Raw genomic sequence first — 26,234 nt, forward strand, 5'->3', positions numbered from 1 at the left:
CAACACCAAAGGACAATCCTTTTGATGATGACATGGCAGGGAGGGGCAAGGCCTAACAGGCAGGACCTCTCCTATTAGCAGTCCTCAACAATGCATCACTCTCTCTATGTATTCCAAATCCAAAGAAAAGAAGTCTTCTAAACATTCCATCAGCTTACTAGGTTTCAAGGAAAGTAGCTCCAAAGAGAAGAAAATACAGAAACCCTTCTACAGCATGATTATTTCCCAGATAATTATTTTCTGGTTCTATTTTAAACATATGCATATCCCATATGAAGTTCAATTCTCCTATCAATCTAAATGCACCATACGAAGTAGAACCGTAGGATTTAAATGTTTATTTTCAACATTTACAGTTTAGTGTAACTGGAGGTAGCTGCAATATTAAGTGATTTTCTCCTAGTGGTTTGAAATAACAGTTATTTATATACATCATGACAGAGTTCAGGAACAGAATTGAAAATTGGAATCAGTTGTTTAAAGTTAAGTCTACACAAACATGCAAATGAAACAAAAACTACGTCACAGCAGGTAAGACAATTGTCAGTACAGTAGGGTGCAGATCTTCCTAGAGTACAGGCTGTCAGCATTGACAAAACAGTAAAACCGGTACTGCAGAAAAATTACATGATGTAAAGTCAAAACTATCTGAAAAGATGTACAAGTTTCAGGCACAGATTATTACAACTATGCAGTTCATACTGTTTCCCATGTATCTCAAACCATCAAAATCAAGTTCAAGGATATTATATGGCAACAGAGTGCTGTGTGTTATAATGTATTATGATGCACTACGTCTGAATATATTTGTGAATATCTGTGAGGCAGGAGTTTCTTTTCATATAATCATATGAAAACGGATACTCCATTGTCAGGACTCTTGTCTTAACCAAGCCTATCAGCTTCTGGCGTCATGTGAGTAATGGAAGCTTCCAGCAACTCCAGGTTTAAGTATTTTTACAGTAATGCAGTATTTGGTCCATTCAGTAAAGATGTACTCAGCTACATGTAATGGAGACAAATACTAATCATCAGTGAGGAGTTAGCTAGAGTTTATTAACAACATTATATAGTAGTGCCTTTCCTTAAAATTCTAGATTTGCAAAAGTGATAAACTGGTCTATATAATCTAAACAACAAAAATATTTTTAGCAATAAAATGGAAAATGCTTTTAAAATAGAATTGGCAGTATCTTTTTTTTTATTATTTTCCAGATTTTGTTTAACAGATGAATTCCTCAAAACGCAGATACTTCTGTAGTCTGAAATACTAATATATATATATATATATATATGTATATATATATATATATACACGTCACCATACACTGCAACATATCCCAAACAGATGTTCAAGAACAAGTTAGAATAATTAGATTGCATACTTTTGTTTCAAGGATGCAGTGCCCTGCCAGGTGCATAACTTTCTGGAATCAAATAATGTACAGATTTAAGCATGTACTTCACCCATAAGCCATAATTAATTTCACTGGAACAAGTGGGACTCCTTAGAGACTTTAAGAAAAGCCTGTCCTAGTGCCCTCAAATGAGTAAGCCTACAACGCTCTGCCCCTGGCAGTATGGAGTCCACTTCAGGAAATGAAGATGCTAAGTAATCTCTGACTTCATTATCATGCTTACCTCCTACAAAGATAAAGCTTCCCAACCAAAGTTTGCAAGAAAGTTGTGGGCAAGCCTCACTCATCATGCAGATGTGATGGTCCCTTTAAAGTCAACAGGTAGAATTTACATTTCATCTTAAACAGCGCACAATAAAACTTGAACTGTTTCTAAAATCAGAACGTAATTTCTGGCTCAGGAAGTGTGAATCTGCTCTGTAATGCAAAAACATGTATTTTATTTTAGTTAAAACCCCAAAATAATATTCAGTATAAATTTAGAAATTCTACATATGAAACTGATCTATATAATACTTAAAACTTTACAAAATAGTACTAGTCAATAAACAATCAGATTTAAAATATTTACAATCTATATATCATTATTCTGTACTTACAATGATTAAATAATTGTCCCTTCCTTAATTTTAGTGAAAAGTTTTTAATAACTACAAACTGATTTTGAACTACTTCCAAATGACTCTTTAATTCAGAATTTTAGCAAAATCACAATTCCAATGTGAAACATTATCGCTGTGTTTCAGTAGCACTTATATATAACCATTTTGTAGCTGTTTAACAACACAGTTCTCTTTTCTATAATAAACATAAGATACCTAAACAAGAAAATGGCACAGTATGGATGGAAACATCAAATTTCCAAATCTTACATCCCTTTATGGCATTTGGCTTCTAAAATATCCAGTTTTTTGATAATTTAAGTTACTCTTCCAGTATTTTCAAGGAAACACAGAGTCAGTACTTATTTTATATTATCGTGTCATCATCTTTTGAAAAGTTATTTCCTGAAGGTGCTTCACAGAGACTATCGCCATCCGTGCTGAACTCATCGTCATCATCATCATCATCAAAATCAGTCAGCACTTTACTTGGTGACTTCTTTCGTCTACTGAAACAAAAATATATACATCTGTATGATTAAAACTGCATGTTAAAGTACAGAATACTTCTGCAAAGCTTGTAACACCAATAGTGTTTGCATTTTTTAAGAAAGTCAGAAATATCCATGCTCTTAAAGCAAAAGTTTGTCACAGAATACAGCTTCCATAAAAGAAACATGCAAGAGAATGAAGACTTTGACACTAAAAAATCCAGTGATGATGGATGAAAATTAAACACAGGATAGCTGTTTCTCTGTCATTAGCTAGAAGATTTAATCACTACAAATGACATGAGTGCCCAGTTCTACTACTCCTTTCCATTTTTCATCCCCTGCTTCGGTGATTATTCACTTGACAGAAAAACAGCTCGGGCACCTATAGCAATCTGAAAGAAGATGAAGAAAATCTGTAGAGAGCAGAAACAATGAATAGTTTCACAGCTTTGCCTCTTAAACACTGCCTGCTTACGACAAAACTTCAAATTTATTATAGGAAGCCTCCAACTGAGGGACTAAGGGAGCAAGAAATCAATACTGTGAGTGGCAAGTGACGCATAATTGTAAGTCCTGACAGGTTATCCTACCTTAATTCCTTTTTTGCAGCATTAAGCTGTCCTTGCAATTGTTCATTCACATCTAGTTGCTCCTCTAGGTCTCTCTGGAGTTTCTTTTTAGCGCTTTCCAGTCTGTCTATTTCTTCCTCAGCTTCTTCAACTTGACGCTTCATTGCTTTCAAACGCAAACTCAACTGAAATATTTACATGTCAGCTGATTAGAGGACTATTTTAATAAAGGAATGTTATTCTTCCAGCATCTATGAGAGGGAGAATAGAGACACAGCTTTGCCAGTGTAATAACACTGTAACACTAAGCTTCAGACATATTCAAAAGCTAGCATTAAGCTTGGAGAAAAGAAACAGAAGATAATTTTTTAAGGAAAAAAACAACAACAAACATAGCTTTGATAGAGTAAGACAGCATGATGGCTAAGAAACTTTACCCAACGGATACTATAAAATGTTTTGTTTCTTTTTTGACCCAAGACAATTTGTTCCCATGATAGATGTCTGAATTTTTAAACTCACTGTTCGCTCTTTAGGCAAAGTACTAACTAAATGACTCACGTACAGAAATAAAATGTGTTTTAAGCAAGAAATAAACAAAGACCAAGGAAATGGCAGAACATATTGCTATCAGAATATCAATATATGCTTAACACTTGCCTTAACAATAAGTAGTTTTTTCCTTCAAATAAAATTTTATGGTTACAAGATAGAATATACTATTTTGAGTGTGTTATATCTTATATAGATCAGATACTGACTGCTATTTGCTTTATTTTGTAATCAGAGCATTGCTTCTATGAGTGCTTCATTCCCATAAATTTAGAAATTGATAATAAGGTACTACCAAACAAAAGAACACGATGACAAAGGGAACTGCAAATCTCATTACATGGGACTTCATGAAGAACTGAGTGATCAGTACCTACTTACATTCCTTTGAAATGTCTTGTACATGTGATAATTTATGTAGATATCTGATATTAACACTACTAGTACATTAGTTTTTCCCTCTACCTGATCCTTCTGGTCAGTCAATGAGAGATGTTCGTCATCTACTTGCAACATTAATTCCTTCACTTTTCTCTCAAGTCTGCGGTTACTTAGTTGGAAATTAGCCCTATCCCTGGAAAAACAAACATAGGACAAGCCTGTAAGAAAAGGAACTACAGTACTTAAAACAGTGCTAATTTCTTAGCAATATTTTAAAGTTAAATAAATACTAATAAATGCTTTGATTTATTGATCCCATGCAATATTTATATAAAAATTCCTCCAAGCTTAAACAACGAAGTGAACGTGAAAACTGCAACATTAACTACAGCTAGCATTTCTAACCCTGTTACATATATTAGACACCGCTAAAATAACGAGGTATGTAACTATGCTAGCACTGTGCTCAGTTTTAAACATGTAAGGCAACATCCTATATGGTTTTGTTCAAAATTAAACTTCCAGCTTCTTTAGCAGAAAACACTTTAAACAGTACTTGAGAAAAATAAATAAATAAATAAACAACCAAGTTGTTAGATATTAGATATATAATATTAGGAAGAGGACATATATAAACATGTATGCTTTGATCTTAACATAACTAGATTTACCTCTCTTCATTTTCAAGTCGTTCTTCTAGCTCTGTGATCCTTGCTTCCATTTGAGCAACAAGTCCTTCTTTACTGGATCGGTAAGAACCTTCCAGATGAAGGATTCGACTTCTTAAGTCCTTGTTCTATATTTGGACAGACATGATCACTACATACATGCTCTTATTAACAAATACAACCCTAAAACAAAGTAAGCTGGATACATGAGGTATACCACTAGGTGGCATTCTTTCTTCTCACACAGTTAATAAAAATGGGATTAACTTCACAGAATTAAAACCACCAAATTTGGTGTCTGGTATAAACATATTCTCTAAATTCCCATTAGAATCTGATTTTGTTCTTGAGAATGTCTGTAGACTAACATTTACTAAGATATTTTTCCTCACTATTCACCTGGGGTCTATGAGGATCTTTCTTTCAAAGACTGGTGAGCTGCAGAATTAACATGTTGCTAAAAGCTAGAAAATAATTTTTTGCACGTTCTATCACAGTCATTGAAACATACAAACTGCATTTCCTCCTAAGACAGATTTGAAAGAAAACTTTTACTCTCTGTACCTTTTCTTAAGACATGTTACTTCTTCACTTTTTTGCTCTTAAAGAAAAAGTACTCAAAGTTGTAATTGCTTGAAACATGATCAACAGTGTTCCTTTAGTACTGTAAAGACTTTGAAAGACAGCTCCTCCAAAAGTGGTCAAAGGATTTACATAATTATAGTATAATAATTATAGCAATTACAATATTATGATATTTTCTTTTGAGCATCAGTATTAAGATGTTCAAACTTCCAGCAGTGCCTTCTGGTAGGATAGAGCTAGCTACCAAATACTGAATTCCTTAGACTTACTAGAATTTCCTTATAGAAACAGTCACCTGGCCTATTATCTTGTTAGTATGATGGTATGGCAGCTGCAATTACCTGTCTTTCCAAAGAAATCTTGTCACATTCCAAATCTTGCTTTGTAGCTCTTTCCTGAAGTAGCTCTGTTCTCATTTGTTCTATCTGTCGAAGAAAGAAAAGACAGGAATTTTAATTAAAGATTTTATTTATATATGTCTGTATGATATTCCATGTATAAATGAGTATATACATATATACATGCCCATAAATAAAGTACTTCTAGAAAACGAGAAAAAATTTGCTTTTTTGTAGAACTCAAGACATATGCACTATTTCAGATGAAGCTGACAATTACACTCTTGTACAAAAATTTCTCCTTTGAGATATATACAAACATATATTCTGTAGCAGGGCAATGAGCTCTTAAAATATCTCATTAGAGATAAGTAATGTATTAGATAGCTGAATTCCAGAATGTCACAGCAGTCTTTAACACCTTCTATAGTTGTTTTTCTCATACCTAAGTCTGACAAGCTGAACTAGCAAGTTTGATCTTACTAAGCACATAAAAATGGCACCTTCAGAGAAATTCTACAGACTCTTAGTTTTCTGAGCTTGTGAAAATAATAAAAGCTCTTTTTCAACAAGTCTGCTGTACACTGGATATCAACATGGTTCCCTCCACAAAAACAGTCCGTTTTATGTCTTGCATATTGCAGGAGGGCAGTGACTTCAGGATCTGGAGGTCAACTTCTGTTTGTTTTAAAAAACACTTCTGTAAAAGTTTCTATTGAAATTTCACTTACACATTCAATAACTACAAGGAAAATATATTTTCCATATGTAAAATGGTGAAAAACTAACTGTTCCAAATAGAATCAAGATAAGAATATACTTGTTTGCTTTATCTTACTACTTGACTGAAAGAAATATTCTGAAGATCACAGAGAAACTCTGAACTGCCTGACAGCAGTTATTGAAGCTTCTATAGGTTAGTGGAAAAAGTCTGCAATGCTGAAATACATTTCTTCTCCCTCAGGGGGTTGGACTCAGTGATCTCTAGAGGTCCCTTCCAACCCTTACGATTCTGTGGTTCATGCTGAGACCGCCTTCAAATCTTCACAAATTTCTTTGCAGGAACAGCCAACGTTACCAAAGCATTTGTGCTGTTCCTGTACAATGCTTGCTATGGTAGGTATCACCTGGGAAATGCAGAGATCAGTGCCAATTACTGTGCCTGCAAAAAGACTAAAAAATTTCAGTGGCCATAGCTTTCTATCCTGCTTTACAGCAGTTATGTATTAACTTGCATAGACACACCATCAGCCATACAGATCTAAGTTTCAGATTTACCCAACTAAAGATCTTCCAAAGCTATTTGGAATTCTTGCACTAAAAAAAAAAAAAAATTAAAAGTGCAAAGCAACACTGAAAATGTTTAGGTTAAACAAACAGTACACAAAAAATTACCTAAAGCCATTTTTAAAAAAACTTTGTAATACTAAAAGCTGTATTTTCAGTTAACCACACTTGAAAAAAAAAAAAAAAAAGTAATTTACATTCTTTCTGTAGCTTTCAAACCAAAATATGAATACAGTGATGGTAATGCATGCAGTTGCATGTATTATGTCACAGAGTCTTTTCAGAACAGTAGGATGCATTCCTGAAAACTAAGGTCATACCAGTTACTGGACTACAAATGTTAGCACATGGCTGTGCTCTGCTAACAGCTGGTTAATTTCCTCAAAGCTTTCTTTGTTGCACAGAAGCTTTAAAACACTGACTTCTTTTCTTCTTTAAATACACTAATTAAAAGTCATCAAAGTTATTTAATGAGAGATTACTTAAATCTTTACTCTCCTGTACTGTATGGAAATATCTTTAAGGTGACAACTACTGGATCAAGTAACTCTCAGATGACATAAGCCCACCTAGTTTAAAGGATTTCAAAAAGAGCTTCAGTCTTTATGAGTTGTGTCAATGCAATCCAGCTTCTCACTTCTGTGAGAGACCGAGCACAAACACACTCTGAAAGATTTAATGAGTATGTGCAGCTGTCTTTTACATTAGTGATTCTATTTTTTGTAAATGCATACACACACTTCTACGTAATCACTCACATTTGACTTTTTTCCATGTACACATATATTACTGATTTTTCCATGCATAGATAAACACATATATAAAGAAAAAAGTTCTGATGCAAGGGATTTCATAGAAATTTATTCAACTACTTTAACCATGAAAGCAGACCCAGAAAGGATGAAACAAAAATTATAGTAAAATGAATGACTAATTAAATACACAACTGTTAACTGAAGAAGGGGTTTTGTTATATGTAGGAAGCTGTTTAATAACTACTCACAAGTTCTGTTGCGCTCTTACTGTGCTCAAAGGCTGTGACAAACTTATGCAACCTTCCCCAATCTTCAAATTAAGGAAGTATTTAGGCAAACATTAATTTCCAAGATGACTGCTGCTGTTGTTGGACACCTTGTTGTAAAAACAACCTCACATAAAAGCAGCAAGAGAAAAAAAAAGTACTATACCTGAATAGTATTGGAAAGCTAGGTGGAAGAACATAAAAGCTTGTAAAAAGAGGAGAAAATCAGGACATAGCTCTTGCAGGGGGAGACAAAAACTGCTTTCAGTTATCTCCTTGTAAATTTCTTTAGTAAACACACAGCTATCATGCAGAAAGGAAAAACAAATATGTTGTCTGCCTCAATATGCTCACTTTTCACTTATTTTACAGTAGTTAAGTCAGGCTCTGGGAATGTACCATTCAGAATGTTGTGCTTCATGTTCTATTTTTAATATATACAATATATTCTAGTTATGTTAGAAGAATAAAGTAGCTCTGCAGCTTAAAGCAACAGTTATTGCAGATGGATTTGATGAATGCTAACATGAAAGAATGGAGAAAAGCAATAGTATTCGATTCTACAAAGCTTTACTGCACATAACAGCATTTTATGCCAGCTTTAGGATTAGGAGCAGATGTGATTTCACTATTAGTGAAAATAATTTGATTTATAATAATATTTTACATTATGTCACTGTCTTGCACTGGGTTCTCAGCCTATGTTTCTTGTTAATGTCTATGCCGGGAAAACTAAAATACATATATACACATGCCTGCATCATGAATATATGTGTATGTATATATGTACAGATATATGTACATACCTACATGTGTATGCAGGCATGACTATGTATGTATTTTAGTATGTATGCATGTGTGTGTGTATATACATATATATATATATATATACACACGCGCACATACAAAATAAATCTAGTGTATCAACAGAGTCCTCAAGTATAGATGTTTAACCAAGAAAGAAGTCAAAGCAAGCAAAAACCTTTGATTTTTCATAAGAGAAAAGCAACCTCTATTTAAACAGAGAATTTGAATTCTACACTATTACTTTTCAAATGTAATGAATAAACAATAGAATTCTGATTTTTGAGAAACTGTGAATGTCAGTCCGAATCTATGCCAGTCACAGCTAAGGATTAATTGGTATTTTTACTTCACAGAGATTTAGCAGTTTCTGCACAAGCTCTGGATATGGACTGCTTTGTTGTTTTTTATCTTAGGTCCACTTAACCTTGGGTTCTTTGGTAATTAGAGCAGGTACATATAAAAAAAAAAAACATGAAAACAGCTGAGATTAAAAATTCTCATTAACTCAGGAGTTAATGGAGCATAGTAGCAGGGCTGGACTATATGATCTATAAAGGTCCCTTCCAACATGAACTATTTCATGATTCTCTGATTTGAGGAAAACATGCACAAAATTAAAATAGAAAGTAATCCCAAAAACCTATTACAACGATTAGGTTATTGAATCATCTTGCACTCTGGTATCAACAAAGAAATCAACCAGAAGCAAGTCTGAGTACACAGTATAGGAATATATATCAACACATACGTTATCCAAGGCAACTCCACTGCTCAGAAAAACAGAGCAAGATGAAACAATACATGTATGGAATTGCAACCCCGTTCTTAGAAGACAGTTGAGAAGGTATTAAGGAATTTGCAACAGAGATGACTTTAACAGATGAATGCCTTTCTTGATTTGATCCATAATGAAAAGTATGTGATATTGAGCTTATGGGTAAGTGAACGCTGTGCAGAAGGGACAACACTGACCAGCAAAGAAAGGGTCATGGAATCATGGAATCACAGAACGGTTAGGGTTGGAAAGGACCTTTAATATCACCTAGTTCTACCTCCCTGCTATAGGCAGGGACACCTCCCTCTAGACCAGGTTGCTCAAAGCCCCAACCAGCTTGGATCCAATGCTTTCATTAGTAATGAAAAGGACCAATAATTAAGTCAAAAACAACTTCTACAATGCTGATGAAAATGCAACAGAGGATCAAGATTATGTTTCTGCAGTTATGATCTTTTCAAAACTTAATGGCTATGTTAAAGACAAAACTAAAGAGTTCTACAATCAAAAGAACACTGAAGTACTGATGACAAGGATAAGAATTTATCCTGCCTTTGCAGTCTTTTTATATACTAGTGAGAGATACAGGACTTACAAAGCAGGCATCCAACGTCCTTGCAAATTTTGCAAAGACTTGCAAATTCCTCTCTGCTTCAGTAACTCTCACCAAATAAAGCATATCAGAAAGAGGAACCAATTTAAACTCACTAAAAAAGGTTTATCAGAAAGAAGAACTAGTTGAAACCAGAAGAAGTTACAACAGTAGAGTGACAACACGAACCTATGAACTTCAGACTTACTGTGCAGGCTTAATAGACAACTCAATATTAACTCCTCTGCCCTGGGCAGCATTAAGTTGGGGTTAATTGTATACATGGTATATGATAAACAGAGAAGTCACATACAAAGGAGAAGATGTATTAGGTGGACCAGGAAGCCTGTAACTTTTTAGTACTTCAGCCACTGAGGAAAGGAGGAGGGACAACGTGTTCCTGAAGTTAGAATAAAAGAGTGATGTGCCCTCAATACTGTGAGAGACACTACAGGGAGCTGGCCCTGTGGACTCTCCCTTTATTTGAGTAAACAAAGCAAAAGACCCTTCTGTCTCTTTCTGGGATAAAGATAATTGAGCAAGTCTATTGGAGCAGAAATTAGAAACTAGTGACTCATAATAATCACAATAAAGTTACTTCAAAGTTCACCTTTAAGTTAAACCTATGCTGAAATTTGCCAACTGACTGGCATACTCTCCAGAAAATGTTTAGTAAAATTTGGAGAGGTAGATGGAGTCCACTTTTTTCTTACAAGCACTTTCCTACTTAATGTAAGCTAGAATAGAACATAGCTGAAGAATGGGATTCTTCGTGCTTCAGAAGTTGTGTGGCAAAGCAGAAAGATGGTATGATAAAGCCAGAGCAGATAAAAATTAAAAGTTTCCATGTTGTTGCGGTATTTCTTGAGAATGAGTTATGGAAAATGAGAATGCCTCATGCAACCATTCCCAGATTCAAAAGTGTTTTTAAGTTAAAAAGGGAATAAAATTTCACAGTAAACGAAATGTAAGCCATTAGCCTTGCCGATGATTATTCAAACATTCTGCTTTATCTAAAATACAAGTAATAATTTCAATTTCGTTTTAGTAGCAATTTGAATATACTTCTGTATCAGTATATTAAAGTAAACTTTTAAAATAATAATAGAAAGTTACAGAAACACAGATATTACCAAAAGAAATCCATTATCATTCCTCATGCCATTATAAATGCTTAGCAGACCTTGAAATACTCTTCAGTAATTTGACTACTTAGTTATTCTGGCATAAAATCAAAATAAAGCAACCTCTGTAACTCATGCATGAAACGAGAAACTTTAGGTCTCAAAATAAACTTTTTTGTTATTGTTTTATATATATATATATATATATATATATATATATATATATATATATATATATATATGTCACCCATCTGTATTTTGGGTTTCTATTTAGTTAGCAAGTTAAGTTACTATAGTACTCACTTGTGCAGCTACCAGTAAGTTTCTTTTTAATCCAGGCTAATAACACAGGCATAGACTCCAGCATTAAAGGATTAATAGCATGACCTCAGATTATTATGGGTCCTTCACATTCTGTTTCACTTCCTCACTCATTCAGAGTCTGTAGAATATCAATAACGTAACGGCAGAAGAGTATACTACAATCAAAACAGAATCTCAGTAACTTGAGTCACAAAACGTAGTACTGGAGCCTTGGTGTTTTGAGGATGTACGAATTGGAAGCCAAGCCCTAGCACACTTTAAAATCATGTTGTGACCAGCTTAAGTCAGCTGTCCTACTTCTGTTCCCTTCCAGCTCCTTGGGCCCTTTGCTGAGAATGGCCTTGGTTCTGAGCAACACTTCTTAGCAAGAACTATAAACACTGGTGCATTATCAACATTGTTTTTCTCCTAGAACCAAAACATAGCATCATACCAGACACTTCTAAAGAAAACAATTCCATCCCAGCTGAAACTAACACAAATGATTTTATTTTCTATTCTCCCTTTGAAATTAAAGCTATTCTAAAGAATGCCAGCAAATCTTTTTCAAAGAGAAAGAAATTAGAGCAAAAAATCACAGTTTGTGTACCTCAAAGCAAACTGCCTCCCAGACTTCTAGGAAATCAGTAATGAGATTTAATGCTTAATGTAAAACTATAGTAGTAGAGAAGCTGCAATGAATCATGAATCAGTTTCATATCTTTCAGAATGCAAAACTAAGGCAGAGAACATTTTTCTAGGCCCTGACACTCTTGAGACAGCCACAAACAAATTCCTTTCCATGAATTACACAAAAACTTGCATACTACTGACTACTGGACCTGCAGATGTTCTAGTTACTTTTTCAGTCATCAAGCAGTACTCTGTTTTTCTGATTTATTAGAGATCTTTGTTACAGGAGCTATAATTTAATGTTATAACATTTAGAAATCTTGAATCTTATTATTAAGGTCTTTCTTCAGAATAATGAACTTCTAAATCTTCTTAAGACTGGGTGATATTCTGCTCAATGGCCTCATTCCTGTCAGTTCATTCCACACACCCACCTGCATATTCAATGTCCTTAATAAACACATGGGCAAAATATTCATAAATCTCAAGGAAGCGTATCTGGATTACTTTTATCTTGATTGATACTTCAACATACAACTGCCACTCCTTTTTATATAGTCAAGAACCTTCTGGTCATTTTTTTTTAATTTACCTTATCAAATCTCACAGTATCTTTAATTTTCTGCCCCATGAGACATAACTGTTAATAAATCTTCTCTTTTTGCATTCTTTATTTATTGACATAACATTTCTCAAACTAATGACTGAAGATTTCACGTGGAAAAACCTTTTGTTACTGATCTCCTCAGTATACCTTAACCCGTTTTTACACTTGGGATTAAAATAAAGTTTATTCTCTGATGAAATTGAGCAACACCTGCAGTTCAGCTAACTTTACTAATTAACTTCCAAAGCTCTGCCTCCTTTGCTATCACGATTCTCATATTATGGTCTACTTCATTACCTCAGTTACTCTTTTGAAACTAGCATATGAGATTAGCAGAACATACAATCACCTTTGTGTGTTGCCAGAGTATAGATCAGAATTCCACATATTAGTCACATTTTATATCTACATATATCAGAAATCTAAATAAATTTTTTCAAGCTTTAATGTTTCAAACTTCAACAAGAACTGTCAAGCTCAACTTACATTTTTCTTCTGCTGTACAGTGCTCTAACTGATCTCTCTAACTGATCACTATTCCAAAAACTTTGTAGGTAAAAGGCTACCTTCTCAAGGAATGTACAGAAAAGGAATATTTACAAGAAAAGAAATGAGGAAAGTTTAAGTTCTCTCTGTGATATGAAACAACTTTTGTGGATAATTCTGGGCAATCACTAACTCAATTATGTTTCATTTTTTCCAGTTATAAAATAGGAAAGAAAAGGTCTATGGTGATTTGGAGGAGTATGTTCAATCATGTTTATGAACCTTGAACAAAATAAAATTCTCCAAGTACCTGTTCTCTGCATCTACTGATCCTCTCAGACAACAAATCCGAATTATTCTTTTCTTCATCAAGCTCAAGTTCCAGGTGAGATAACTTGTCCTAAATGGAACAACAACAACAAAACTATTTTCAGCATACTATTTTCCCATCCTTTCACCCTTCTGGGATTGCTACCTGTCAATTTCTCCTTAAACTTGAATAACTCGAACTGTTTTGAAAGAATAGACTTGAAAAAAGCAATGTCTCTGGAAGAAAAGATAACAAATCACCTTCAGAATACACTTGAAAGTTACTTTGTTCCTTCATACAGAATTCATATGAAATAAAAGTATTATTTTAATAAATTCTAATAAAGTGTTTTACCTCCATTAATTTGATTTGTCTTGCTCGGTCATCTTTTATGTGGTTTTTGGCTTCTAGTTCATACTCCAAGCCTTTCACAGTCTGTTCTAACAACTGAGTTTTGGTTATTGCCTCATCTTGAGCTCTCTGGTGGTCCCTCAAGTTTTCTTCCAGGAGACGCATCTGAAACAAAAAGATTATGATAATACACTTTATTTTGTACTTTCTCTAAAAGAGATGTCAGTAAAAGGGCCTGACTGCAAACACAACCATTTTAGAAGTGTAATAATTGCATCAAGTTATACAATTTTCACAGTAATATTTGATTTATCCACAAGATGGTACAAAGAAAACAAACACGGTTTAAAGTATTATATCTAAAGTTGCACTTCAAACTAAAGGTTCTACAGTTATAATTATACACAGTGGTATTTTTATTTACTCTTATCCAACTGCAGCAAGCCAAAGTTTTTACAATTGTGTAAATGCTTTTATATTTGGCATTTTTGCAGTGCTATTCCTTTACTTTTTAGACTGCCCATATTTCAGCTTTTTAATAATTATGTACTTGGGTATTTATGAAGCACCATGATGACAGCATTATACTGATACCACAATTGCTAACAAACCCACATTATTTGTATTACAGCTAGCTGCTGAGGAGAAAAGTTTCCTAGTCTAAAAAGTAACATACCCAATGAAATTGTCTAAAACCTTTATGATACTTCAAAATATGAAATTGGTGAGAGGGTTTTTAGGTGAAACTGTGATAATTCCTTTTGCTTGTAACTCATCAATCAGAAGTATTTTGTTCTCTATATTAGTGTTTTGATGATCTTTTTGTCAAACAACAAAGGATTAATTTTGTTGTGAGCTTGTTCCTTTGTACTTGTGTCCTGTAGTTAGTTACTAACTAGTTCCTGTGTCATTTAAATCTGCAACTTGGCTCATATAAAGGAAGAGAAGAACATAAAGCAGTTCATTTAAAAGAGAGTCAGACCTGAGTTCTGTTCTGTTTGGTTTTTTATAAACAGCTGTGGTTTCTTTCCTGAATCAAAAATATTTCTGCATTCTGAATTTACTCAGCAGCAGATACTGAAAGAGCAGCAGGTCATGAATGGAATCCCTGTCATATCACTTAGATACACTCATCTCTTAAGCACTGCAGTTACCTATCTGTCGTAACCAGAAAATAATTTCCCTGGCAGTATTATGCTGATTATTATCACAAAAAAAGAAACACAAAAGTACACTGATTGAGATCAGTCTCTTCTGATGAAATACACCAAAGAGTTGTAGCCAACATTCATTGATTGGTAAACTGTCAGAACATAATTCTAGGTCAAAAGCTAAAATTCATCACTGAAGTTATGAGTCATTACCTCATCCTGCATTCTAATGGTTGTCAGCCGTGATTTTTCTACCTCAAGGTTTTTTTCTTTCAATTGTCTCTGAACATCTGCAAGTTCTCTGCGATTCTTCTCCTTGTATTCATCAAGCTGGTTCCGGAGCTCCACAGTTGATGTTCTTGAGGTCTCCACCATTTCAGCCATCTGGGAAAAAAGGACAGATATCTTTTCTTCCTAACACAGTGCTATGAAAGGCTTTGTTATGACTAATACACCAAAAGGTGTTTGTCTTAAGCATTGATGCTCAAATCAGTGTTCCCAAACAGCATATTTATCAAAAATTTACTGTGAAATGTAATCACACTCCAATATAAGAATATTAAGTTGTATGGTTTACACACAGATGGCAAACTAAGGCTTCTAATGCAACAGCAATTTGAAAATAAGCTGTCAGTCTTCAAAACAGAGCTTACCAAGAATTAGCTTTAGTCTATAGTATATTAGAACTGAACTCAAACCCTGGATTTTGTTTCAACAAAGCTATTTTATGAAAGTGTTCTGAGATAGCAGTGTTCCAACTACTGTTCCAGCCCTGAGAGCTTGTACTGATAGCCTCTAAGTGGAAGAAACTAAAAGTAAAGTTTGCATTCATTTATTTTTACATGTTTTTACATTATTATTTTTTTTTATGTTTGCCACTTGGCAGCTCATTCACTTCTGCCTATTAGATTTTTAGCCCCCCTGCAGCCTCTTCTGAATGAACTCATACCTCCTCCTGTAACTTTTCAACAGTCTTGTTCAGTTGCCATCGTTCATTTTCCACTTCATTCTTTATCTTCTCCAGCTGTTCCTTCTGGTGAGTTTCATCTTTTAATTGTTCAGTTAACTGCTGCCGTTCCTGAGAAATACAACGAATGCTCTCCTGCAGTAGATTAAAAGACACGTATAATTAAATGTTGGGTCTCTTTTCTAACATCTTAAAGATATTTTACATAGTACACCTGTGCAGCAGTAATACAACCAGCTGTAAAATTAACAGAAAGTTAAATAGTTAAAAAAAAAAGAAGTTAATGTAGTTACAATTTGCTAGCCAGTGTAGGATAAACAATATTTCATTGATACTTTATCAATGCTGTATATTTTGGAACACTGCTGCAACAGTCATAGTTCCTTTTCATGATTCCATTACATGCAAGCATACATTCTTCTGCAATTGTTTGCATGTTGGCAAGTCCAACCTCCTACACGTGTTTTAATACTCATTTCTGGTTTCAAATTTTCCTATTCATTCCACTTCAGTGCTCCCCTAAAAGTATTTTCAATGACAAACTTTGTTTTCCTAGGAAATAAAATAATAAAATAAAATAGCTCAGTTCTTTTTTCCATTCCTGTGCTTTTACAGAAGCTTAGAAGCTCTCTTCAAAAGGATAGCTCATTTTGACAGACACAGAAACAGAACTTTGCTGCATCTAGCACAGAAATTCCCTTCCTGAAGAAAGATTTGGCATTAATTTTCAAAACAAACATTCATATCTGGGTTACATTTTGAATGATCTGCAGAGCCATAGTGTATGCTCATCTACCAGGAGCATATGCAAACAGAGCATTAATTTCTGTTATCATGTTCAGGATGTGTGTTTAAGAATTTACCACCCTCTATCTAAGTACTGATCATCAGCAGAATGAGTGTCAATAGTTCATTCTAATAAAAGAATGGCAGGTTATCTTAGATCTCTGTGTTGGAATCCTTATTTCTTCCTTCTTCCTTCATAGTAAAATATCTTAATGGCCCTATTGTAAACAGAAACTACATAAGAAAGAGTTTGTTTTTATGAAGTATGAGAGGCACCAGTAAACTGACTAACAGCAGGTTATGGACAGTTTAGGTTGCTCCAACAGAAAAATGTAAATAATTAAAATCAACATTAAATTTAGAAAACATTCCAAAATATAGTTTTAAATTTTAATTTCATTATGAATTTAAAGATACGTTGAATATCGAATACAGATGGTGCTTAGTTTATTACACTTCAAAAAGCTTTAAATATGCAAACACATTTTTGTTTCTTCAGGCAAGATAATTTAGAAACACAAAAAATATTCTTATAAAGACATACTAATAAAATGTGTATTCTTATAAGTGAAGAGGAAAAAATATATGATCAATTGTTAAAAACAAGAGTTTCTTTAGATTAGTTTTCTCTTAAATTCCTACATAATCTATTTATAAAGACATCTCCAATACAAACAGGAGTTAAGGAGTGTACGCATAATCCTAAAACATGCTGGGGGCTAATAGATGTTATTCTGCAAAGCCTAATTCTGTGACAATTATGTGATGGCACCAAAGGATTTTTAGAACCTTTAAAAGATTGAACTTCAGCATTCCAGTTATAAAAGCTGCTGAATTCCTAGGACCCTGCTAACATGCCATATTTGAGCAAGCTATAAAAACCTCATGTGCCTCCCTCCAGCAGCGTTTCACAGATCATCTACCTTTACTGTTCGTTTACACGTCCTTGAGAAACAAACTGGGTTCACACAGACGAGTGAAACATACTGTGGTAGAATAATGCGCCAGCAGGAAGTTTTTGTATTTGTAGCACACAGAAAACGTAATTTTATATCAGTGCTAACCTGGCTGTCTCTCTAGTTCAGAGTTATCAGTGCTACATTTTCCCAACATATCAGAGAGTTTAAGATGTATTTTACTTCCTGAAACAGTGGACTACATAGAGGAGGCTACCCTAAACTGATGTTCTAACACAGAAAATACAACACTAAAAAATTACTATCTGTCTACCACAAAGAAAACTGCAGTGTATACTGAGGTTCATTAAGGAAAAAAAGCATTAAAACCAATTGACTACAGTAGTTAAGCATATTTCAGCTGTAACTTTTCTGAGTAGAAATTTGGGATGGAGGATGAATGCTTCAGCTACGTTTGCAGTCCTTATTACAATTCCATTCATCTTTTAATTGTCTCTGTTATGGTAGTCTACCATTAAAAATAATTTGCATAATGTGAAAAAAGAAGACAGGCCAGTCAGGAACAAACTTTCCACAGTAATGAGTATTATTAGTGTGGCAGTTTGTTGCCTGAATTGTCAAAGGTAATGCAAGGCCAAAACAGCCTACTTCAGAACCCTGCTCATGAAAACAAGGAAAGACAGAAAGAAAGGCAAAATTATTCTAAATAAAAAGGATAGTATGGAATCAGAAACAGAGCATTAAACCTGTTATGCCAGAAATAAGACATAAATGGTTAAGTAAATGACAAAACAGACTTTTATATCAGCTCTCCTAACTGTCATTAAATTGGAGACCCAACCTTAGGAAGCACTCTTTACTATGATGCCCAGGAGGATAAGTTGACAGAAAATAATCCTTTTTTTCATGCAGGAGTTGTTTATGGTGCTTTGGTTCACACAGTGTGACTTCTATCAGTCAGACCCCAACAGAAGTGAGTTCTAAGAGAAAAGTGCTAACGCAAGCTAATGGTGAGCAATGAGCTGGTTACTGTGATTGTGCAGCCTGTCAGTAATACATACAAGCAAATCTGGAGAATCAGTGAAGTAAAACAGATAACAACTCTTAAAACAAAACAAAAAAAATAGATGAAACATGATCCCAATTCATAATGTAATCACAAGGAACACCAGCTTAAAAATGCCATTTCACAGAACACATCTTACTTCTTCCATATACTGTTAAAACCTGTAAATATCTACATGCAACCAGCATTGAATGATCGCTCAAAACAATAAAAAAAGATCTGCAAGATCTTGATAGTTTGCAATTTTTCTCCCTGAAATTTTGCTAGGGGAAAAAAAAAATCTATTAAGAGAATGTAAATTTGATTAGATGATACTAAAATTTAAATACTCCTAATTGATCTTTTTCTTACCTGCATATTTTCTAGTTTCTTTTCCAAAGATGTTTTTAATGCCATCAATTCCTTTGCCTCTTTTTCAGCATATTTCAAAGCTTCTTCTAATTGCTGATTTTCATCCTGCAATTATATGATTTGATATATTCAGAAATAGAGGCACACCCTCCACTTTGACATCTGAAGACCCAAAAAGAAACAGTATTCCTTAAGAAGTGCATACAAAACTGCAAATATTTAGCAACATTTGCTGACTTTCTTATACCTCTGTCATTTCCACTGCTCTACACGATAACTCTCACAGGCAAACTAAGTTATAAGGCATATTCATCCTTATTTGTCAGTTTTTGTTCTTATAAAGTGTATACTTCAAATTAAAAAGAGACTTCTTTAGTGGCTTGCTTTGCTACCTTACCTCATATTTTTTTATTTTTTCCTTCATCGAGTTTTCCTCTCCTTTCATATTATCGAATTGTTTGTGCAACTCTTCATTTTTTGTTTCCAGTTCATCAACTGTTCTCTTCAACAGTGTGTTTACCTCAGTCAGCTTTTTTACCTGATCTTCTATACTATTTCGTACCTCTTCCACAGCATCTCTTTCACTGGCAAGAACAGCAGCATTCTAGCAAAAACAAACAAGCCCCACAATGTTTTTCAAAAAGGAAAAATACTTCCTGCTATTTTCCAACAGAAGTTTCACATGACAGCACAGCAAACGTAGTTATATAACATTAAAACATCACCAAATAATTGAAATTAAAATCTGTATGTATTACAAAAATGTATTTTTATTTTTCAAAATTACCATGTGAGAACACACAAGTAAGATTTGGTTTTTCCTCTGCCGCTGCTGCATGCTAAAGTAACAGTATTTCACAGACTCATGCCTACCATCACATATTTTTCCTTTACTGCCATTTACTTTAATTCAATTTACCCTAAATGATTTTCATTATCACATCCCATTGTTCAATAGTCACAAGTTGAAGGAAAAAAAAAAGCCCTAAGAGATATCCAGAACATTATGGACATATAAGAAATAACAGATTGATGAGAAGTGTCCTTCACTGCAAACAAAATTTAGGCAGTCTTGTCCCATTGCCCTTTTCAGGAAATAATGTTCAGCACTCTACATGCATGTAACTATTTATGGGGCTGCAGAGGGAATCAATTTAGGAAACAAAAATAACTTTAAGAGTTCATATCATATGTATTATGCATAAAACATTACATATCATATATACATAGTCTTGATTAAAATAAAAGGGGCACAGCAGCAGGTAGAATTGTTTGTTCCAGGAAAAAAGGTCCCAGTTTACTTAAAAACATGGTTCCACAACAGCTGACACCAGCATAGCAGGGCAGACAGTGAGCAGGCAGGAGCAACCAGCAGACTAGAAATGCCTTACAGTGGTGTTGGTGCGGCTTTATCTGCATATCATAAAACCCACACTTGTGGCTGTGTTTATTTAATACAAGTTCTGCTTGATTTTCAGTGACTGTCTCAGGACAGAAGGTGTTCAGCTAGAGTTCAGCTTGAATTCAAAAATATATGATGTGTATTTTTTCAGAAACAGAAAACAATATACAGAACCAAGACAAAATTACAATAAACTACTCATCACAGTTTATCACATGTGGTGACAGATTTTTTGGTACAGCAGCTGATTGCAGCATGCAACTTCTTAGAGATAATTATCACCTTAGTTTCACCACTTACCTTCCCCTAAAACATACACTACCATGGAAAAGGTCATGCATTTTGTTTGTTACTGTTGAGGAAACCACTAGAGGAAGCGTGAGTTATGTTAGTACACAGAGCAGGTGTGTTCTTGTAAGCATCTAATTCTGCGATATGAAGCACTTGAAAGTGTTTAATTTCTGGCCTTTATTGATTTGTCAGTCACAATCCTTTCAAAAATTAAAAGCTAAGTTACAATTTGTGGTTCTTGTCTGAGTGTTCCTGATATAAAGCAATACTCTGAACAAAGATCTGGTTCTCATGTACAGGTCCACTGCCTGCTACATTAAGAATCCGTTTGCATCTTTGGTCTCTGTTATCTGGTGGCTACAGGTAATTGCACATTAATTGCTGAGGCACGTTATTTTTGCACGTGAAATCATGTTTATGTGAACGAAAACATATCCTTCACAGTAGTTCAGCAAGAAGCTGTTTTGCTACATTCTATGAAAAAAAAATTGTAATTCTCTCCTGAGTTATATTTTATTGTATTTCCTCATTCTCTCCTTCCCCCACCCCAAATGGATAAGTAAAGTAATGTAAAAGGGCATTTATAAAGTGTGCCCTGACTAGACTTCTTTCTAGTGAGGAGCAGCTTTAAAAACATGCAAATTATTTTCATAAAGCAGTAACTCAGAAAACACTCAAGACTGTCTACAGGGTCAATGAACTTGCAGGCAGCATATGCAGGCTGAGAAATCCTGATCTTTTGAAAATACTGAAAAAAAACCCAAAACAAAAAAACACCTTGTTCTTCTATGTATACAAGAAGTTAAAAAGCCCTGAAATAAATCTCTATTGATGCTTTAAGTTCTTACACAATTTTCAATAGCATTTATATATTCCTTTAATTTTTGCTGTTTGCATACAACAAAGTTTTACTAATTAGCAAGCACTCTACTAGTGGCTCCTTTTTGTCTGATTTCCCCTTTCTGGAGCTGAGTGAAAGCAGCTGAGGCATGCTGGGGAGTTCAGGGAAAGGAATGTTGATTTGTCTGTTCTGTTTCATCCAGACGCCTACACAGGGCATTGCAGCAGGAGAGGACTACAGCAAACCTATGCTATACCTAAAAGATGCCATTCCTACCAACCATTCTTTAGTCCACTCTGAACAACCTCCTCGAATACACATACTTCTATTCATTTATTTTTTAAATAATAGGTTCAAAATTAGGTTCAGCCTACAATGAAGCTGTAGTATCTAGAGATCCATTCCCAATGTCTTTTGCTGTATGCATCTTAAGATATCTACTAAAACTTAACTAAACTGATATTATTTCTCCTTTTTCACAATGTAGTTCATCAAAGCTACCTGTGTGACCAGTACTTAATCAGCAGATCTCTAAGGTCTTTAATGACCTTTGAGTTATAATCATTACACTTCGAAAGGAATTAATTAAAAAAAAATCTCTGATAAGTACAGTACAAAATTATATTGCATTTGTGATATGTCTCAAAAGATATCAGCAATAAATAAATAAATACACATGCATATTTCTTCAAAATATCAGAAATCTCTCAGCATGTGCAGGGAGCTTTACAGTATCACAGTTGAACAGTGGACATTTTCCTTATGTAACTTCTGGGCAGAGACAGAGAAATTTCCTTCTCAATTCAATTTCTATGGCAAACCATTTTTCAATATCTTTTCTTAAGGTCCTGAAAAGCAACATGATAGCATCTATCCTAACAGTTTACTTTACACCACTGTACACATAAGGCATGAAAGACCACCTTCAGGATATAGTTCAGGATTAAAAAATAAATAAAAAATAACTATCTGAGTTATCTTCAATTTGATAGTGAAATTTAAATGAAGCCAAAAGACATATACAGAATTTAGATGTTCTTTGAGTAGACAATGAACATGCAGTATATCACTTCCCCAAAGGATCAAAATTACACAGTTGGGTCTAGATAGGAAAAAACATCTGTTTTAATTTATTTCCAATATAATGAGAGTTGCGTGCAGAGCTCCTTAAAAGCACACTTACAAATTACGCTTTTGAATTATAAATAGTTTTTGGCAATATGTGCCATGTCCTGCAGCACATCACCTCAGAAAGTTCAGTTACCAAAAAATCTGCATCTCTTCCCTTCTCCTTTTCTTCATAGTTAGTCTTACCCTACACACTCCACCTTCTATGTCATCTCCAGGCCTTCTCTTGGGAAGAAAGGTAAAAACAACAGAAAAGCATCAGAGTATCACGAGAACAGATACAGAAAGGAAATGAGCACTGCAATACAGTTTTGACAGACCATCTCGGGACACCACCACAGGGGAAGGTCATAGAGACAATTCTCCGTCCATATAATTAACTTTTACAAAACGTTAAGGCCAGCAACATTTAAAACATATATGGACACTGCTGTATCAGAGAGATTACTGCATCCTATGACTCAGGAACTCTACTACACAGCTAGTGTACACAGGTAGGGCCACACAAATAGAATATTACTCATGTAGAGAACACATTCCATTTACCACTCTGTCATGAAAGATGTCTGCTATATTCTACATAAAATTCCCCCAAATAAAATTATATTTTAGAAATCTCAGTACACAATATGAGAACCCTTGTACTGAAATTACAGAGACATTACTACACACGTTAATAAATCTTCAGTAGCAATAATTGTACTTTACAGGCTAAAATCCAAAGTGGAAACAGCACCAAATTACTATCAGTGGTAATCCTAATCTCTTTGGTTCTCTCTACATGAGCAAAAAGGTGCAGTTTTCATTTAAAATTCAAGTCACTGACTCACACATTCAAAAAAAGGAATTGAAAACTGCTTGCAAAGATACTGAGTTATAGTGAAGTTATGGTGAAAGGGATGAAAGCAAAAGGATTAACAGAACGCTGTTTAGTGACTGTGAAGCAGAAATCTAAGAGATGGAGAACCACACATACAGATTAAGCTGCAGATGCGTATCCTTTATTATTTGTAACAGTCCTTAATATAAGATCCATAAAAATTAATTACACTTAATGTAATTAATTACACTTAATGACTGCTGTTGGTACCTACGCATGAAGACTTTACATGGTTACATGTAATATGTAGGGATGTCAGTAAAGCTCTACAATCATTTTAAGTAAGTTTATACAAGTTAAACTCGTGGTAAAAGAACTGGGTAAAGTTCAGAAAGCACTCGTTTAAGTTGAATATGAAACATTAACAAACATGCTGTTAACATAACATGATCTTTAATTCACTGAACTGTGGATAACCCTCTTCGGAGAGCTGAAATGAGATTATGTAAACATGTACAGAGCACAAAACAGATAAAACTGGCTAAACAAGATTCCTGATGACAAAAGCTGGAATGAAATACAGTATATTCAGGCATATTTGCCATACCGAAAGAGAAGGGGGGGGGGGGCATAAAAGTACTGGAGTGGATTCTGTGGATATTAAAATGATCATTTCTCTATTCCAACAATACGGTTTCCTCCCTGTGTATATAAAATATGATTGTTTTTTCTTATTCCGACTTGCTGATATTTGCATTATGTTTTAATAAAACTTCTTACTATTAGAATTACACCTCAGTAAGGTAAGATCTCTACAGCATTTTCCTTCTGCTTGCCTGCACTTTGTCTTTCCTTCCAATCTGTGTACCCTCACACTGATTTTCAGGGCCTTCAGTACCTTCTAGAGCTAGTCTGTTTTGTATCCAGACTCACATGGGTTCTGTTTCTGACAGAACAACACTTTCACCTTCATACCCCTTCCTTGCAAGTCTTACAGACACACTCATGTCTTCTCTCTTCATTTTTAATATATTTTATTCTATTTTCTTGTTCTATTATTGCTTTCTCAAACAGTAGTTTTATCATGCGTAAATTCATGATTTAAGCCAAACAAGCCTTATCATTGTACTTCAGCTACTGGTATTAGGTAAAAGAAGTTGGAAATGGGTTAGCAAACTTCAGAGAAAAACTGAAAACAAAGAAAAACAGAAGACTGTCTGAAAAAAAAAAAAAAACAAAAAACGTAGATATAGATTTTACAATGTACTACAGTGCAAAATCTCTGTGACTGCTTGACAATACGCTACATTTGTGTTATTGTGGATATTGGTCATTTCTTTAATCAGTTATCACAACAGTGAATGTAAGTCACAACCCACAACTAGAAAGGGGAAAAACATATGTCAGTAAAATACAGTACTAAGGACAAAATCTGTCACTGAAAAAAAATAAAAATTAAGAGCTCATACACTAGATGCGTTTACTTCCTGTCACATTTTGTGTAGGCACTCCAAAACAGAAGTAAAGCAAAGGGATTTGCAGAGCTACACATAACAAGATAGCTTCCAACACAAGTGCAGCACAGGTTTAATAAAAATAGTTTAACAAAACAGATAAGAACTTGTGCCTTACTGTAAGACAGAATCTGCTTGCAACCTGCCAAATCTGACGGTCCCATGCAAGAAGACACTTTTATTCAACTCCTCCACAAATAAAGCAGCTTCTGCTTTGTGACAGTCACTTAGCCATCTCACACATGCAATATCTTGCAATATGTCAAGAAACAAATAATAGCCAACACTATTTTAACCCAGGCATTTCAACTGAAACAAGGCCACTAATGATTCTTTTGATAGTAACCACTCTACTTTCTACTTTCCTACAGTTAACATGAAGAATAAAGTTACACATGAAACTTGCAGCTATGTGCAGAAGAATTTAAGTCTGTGAAACAATTGATTTAATTCCATTTTATAAACAAGCGTTTAACACTATGTACTAATTTGAGGAACAAACCAAAGTCTGGAAAATATTGATAAAATACAACAGTGGAATATTTTATTGAGTACAAAGCTACTTTTAATTTGTAGCATATGAGAATAAAACAAGAGAATGCATGTGCATGTGTACTATGTGATTCTCTATGCACACCTGATTTGTAAATCTTAACCTGGCTTAGGTCTACTCTGCTGAGCCCATATAGTCACAGTTGCTGGAGTTCATAGGTATGTCATATTCAGTTTCAGCTTTGGACCTAAGGAAGTTACTCTCTGTAAGAAAACTCCATCAGGAATTCAGTTCTCTCACTTCCCATTCAGTACCTTATTAGACTAAGTTCAGGCAAAACACTAAAAAAGTCTTCTTTCCTCCTGCATATAATTATATGCACATCCAGAAATACTTTAACAATTGAAATTACTCAAAACAAAGTTAAAACATATATTTCTGCAACAGAGAAGTCAGAACAATCTTAGTGAAGCAAACTACACACTCTCCTACATTCAACTTGGGCAAAAACTGTGAAAAAATTTCAAGAATCAGAGGTATTAAAGATATAAAATCCTTCCCATCACCCATTATGTAAAAAAACAGTTCTGGAGGTTCACATAAA

The 26,234-nt window shown here is 34.3% G+C and overlaps 1 protein-coding gene across 3 annotated transcripts in view; it reads right to left on the reverse strand.

Moving 5' to 3' along the window:
* Positions 1 to 1,770: 1,770 nt before the first annotated feature.
* CGNL1 (cingulin like 1) overlaps positions 1,771 to 26,234 on the reverse strand; it is a 52,247-nt gene continuing 27,783 nt past the window's right edge. Inside the window, exons 9-19 of one of the 3 annotated variants that reach the window (XM_065733763.1) lie at positions 19,539 to 19,745; positions 19,142 to 19,246; positions 16,004 to 16,156; positions 15,268 to 15,438; positions 13,907 to 14,068; positions 13,553 to 13,642; positions 5,611 to 5,694; positions 4,688 to 4,812; positions 4,101 to 4,209; positions 3,105 to 3,268; positions 1,771 to 2,526 (exon numbers count right to left, since the gene is read on the reverse strand). In XM_065733763.1, coding sequence (XP_065589835.1) covers positions 2,388 to 2,526; positions 3,105 to 3,268; positions 4,101 to 4,209; positions 4,688 to 4,812; positions 5,611 to 5,694; positions 13,553 to 13,642; positions 13,907 to 14,068; positions 15,268 to 15,438; positions 16,004 to 16,156; positions 19,142 to 19,246; positions 19,539 to 19,745 — 1,509 coding nt within the window. In that variant the 3' untranslated portion in view covers positions 1,771 to 2,387. Of the gene's footprint in view, positions 2,530 to 3,104; positions 3,269 to 4,100; positions 4,210 to 4,687; positions 4,813 to 5,610; positions 5,695 to 11,533; positions 11,656 to 13,552; positions 13,643 to 13,906; positions 14,069 to 15,267; positions 15,439 to 16,003; positions 16,157 to 19,141; positions 19,247 to 19,538; positions 19,746 to 26,234 lie in introns of those variants that run through there. The other 2 variants (XM_065733762.1, XM_065733764.1) reach the window with 2 other exon arrangements.

This window comes from Cyrtonyx montezumae, unplaced genomic scaffold (assembly GCF_038088225.1).
Source record: "Cyrtonyx montezumae isolate F1298 unplaced genomic scaffold, pur_monq_1.0 scaffold_17, whole genome shotgun sequence".
Taxonomy (NCBI): Eukaryota; Metazoa; Chordata; class Aves; order Galliformes; family Odontophoridae; genus Cyrtonyx; species Cyrtonyx montezumae.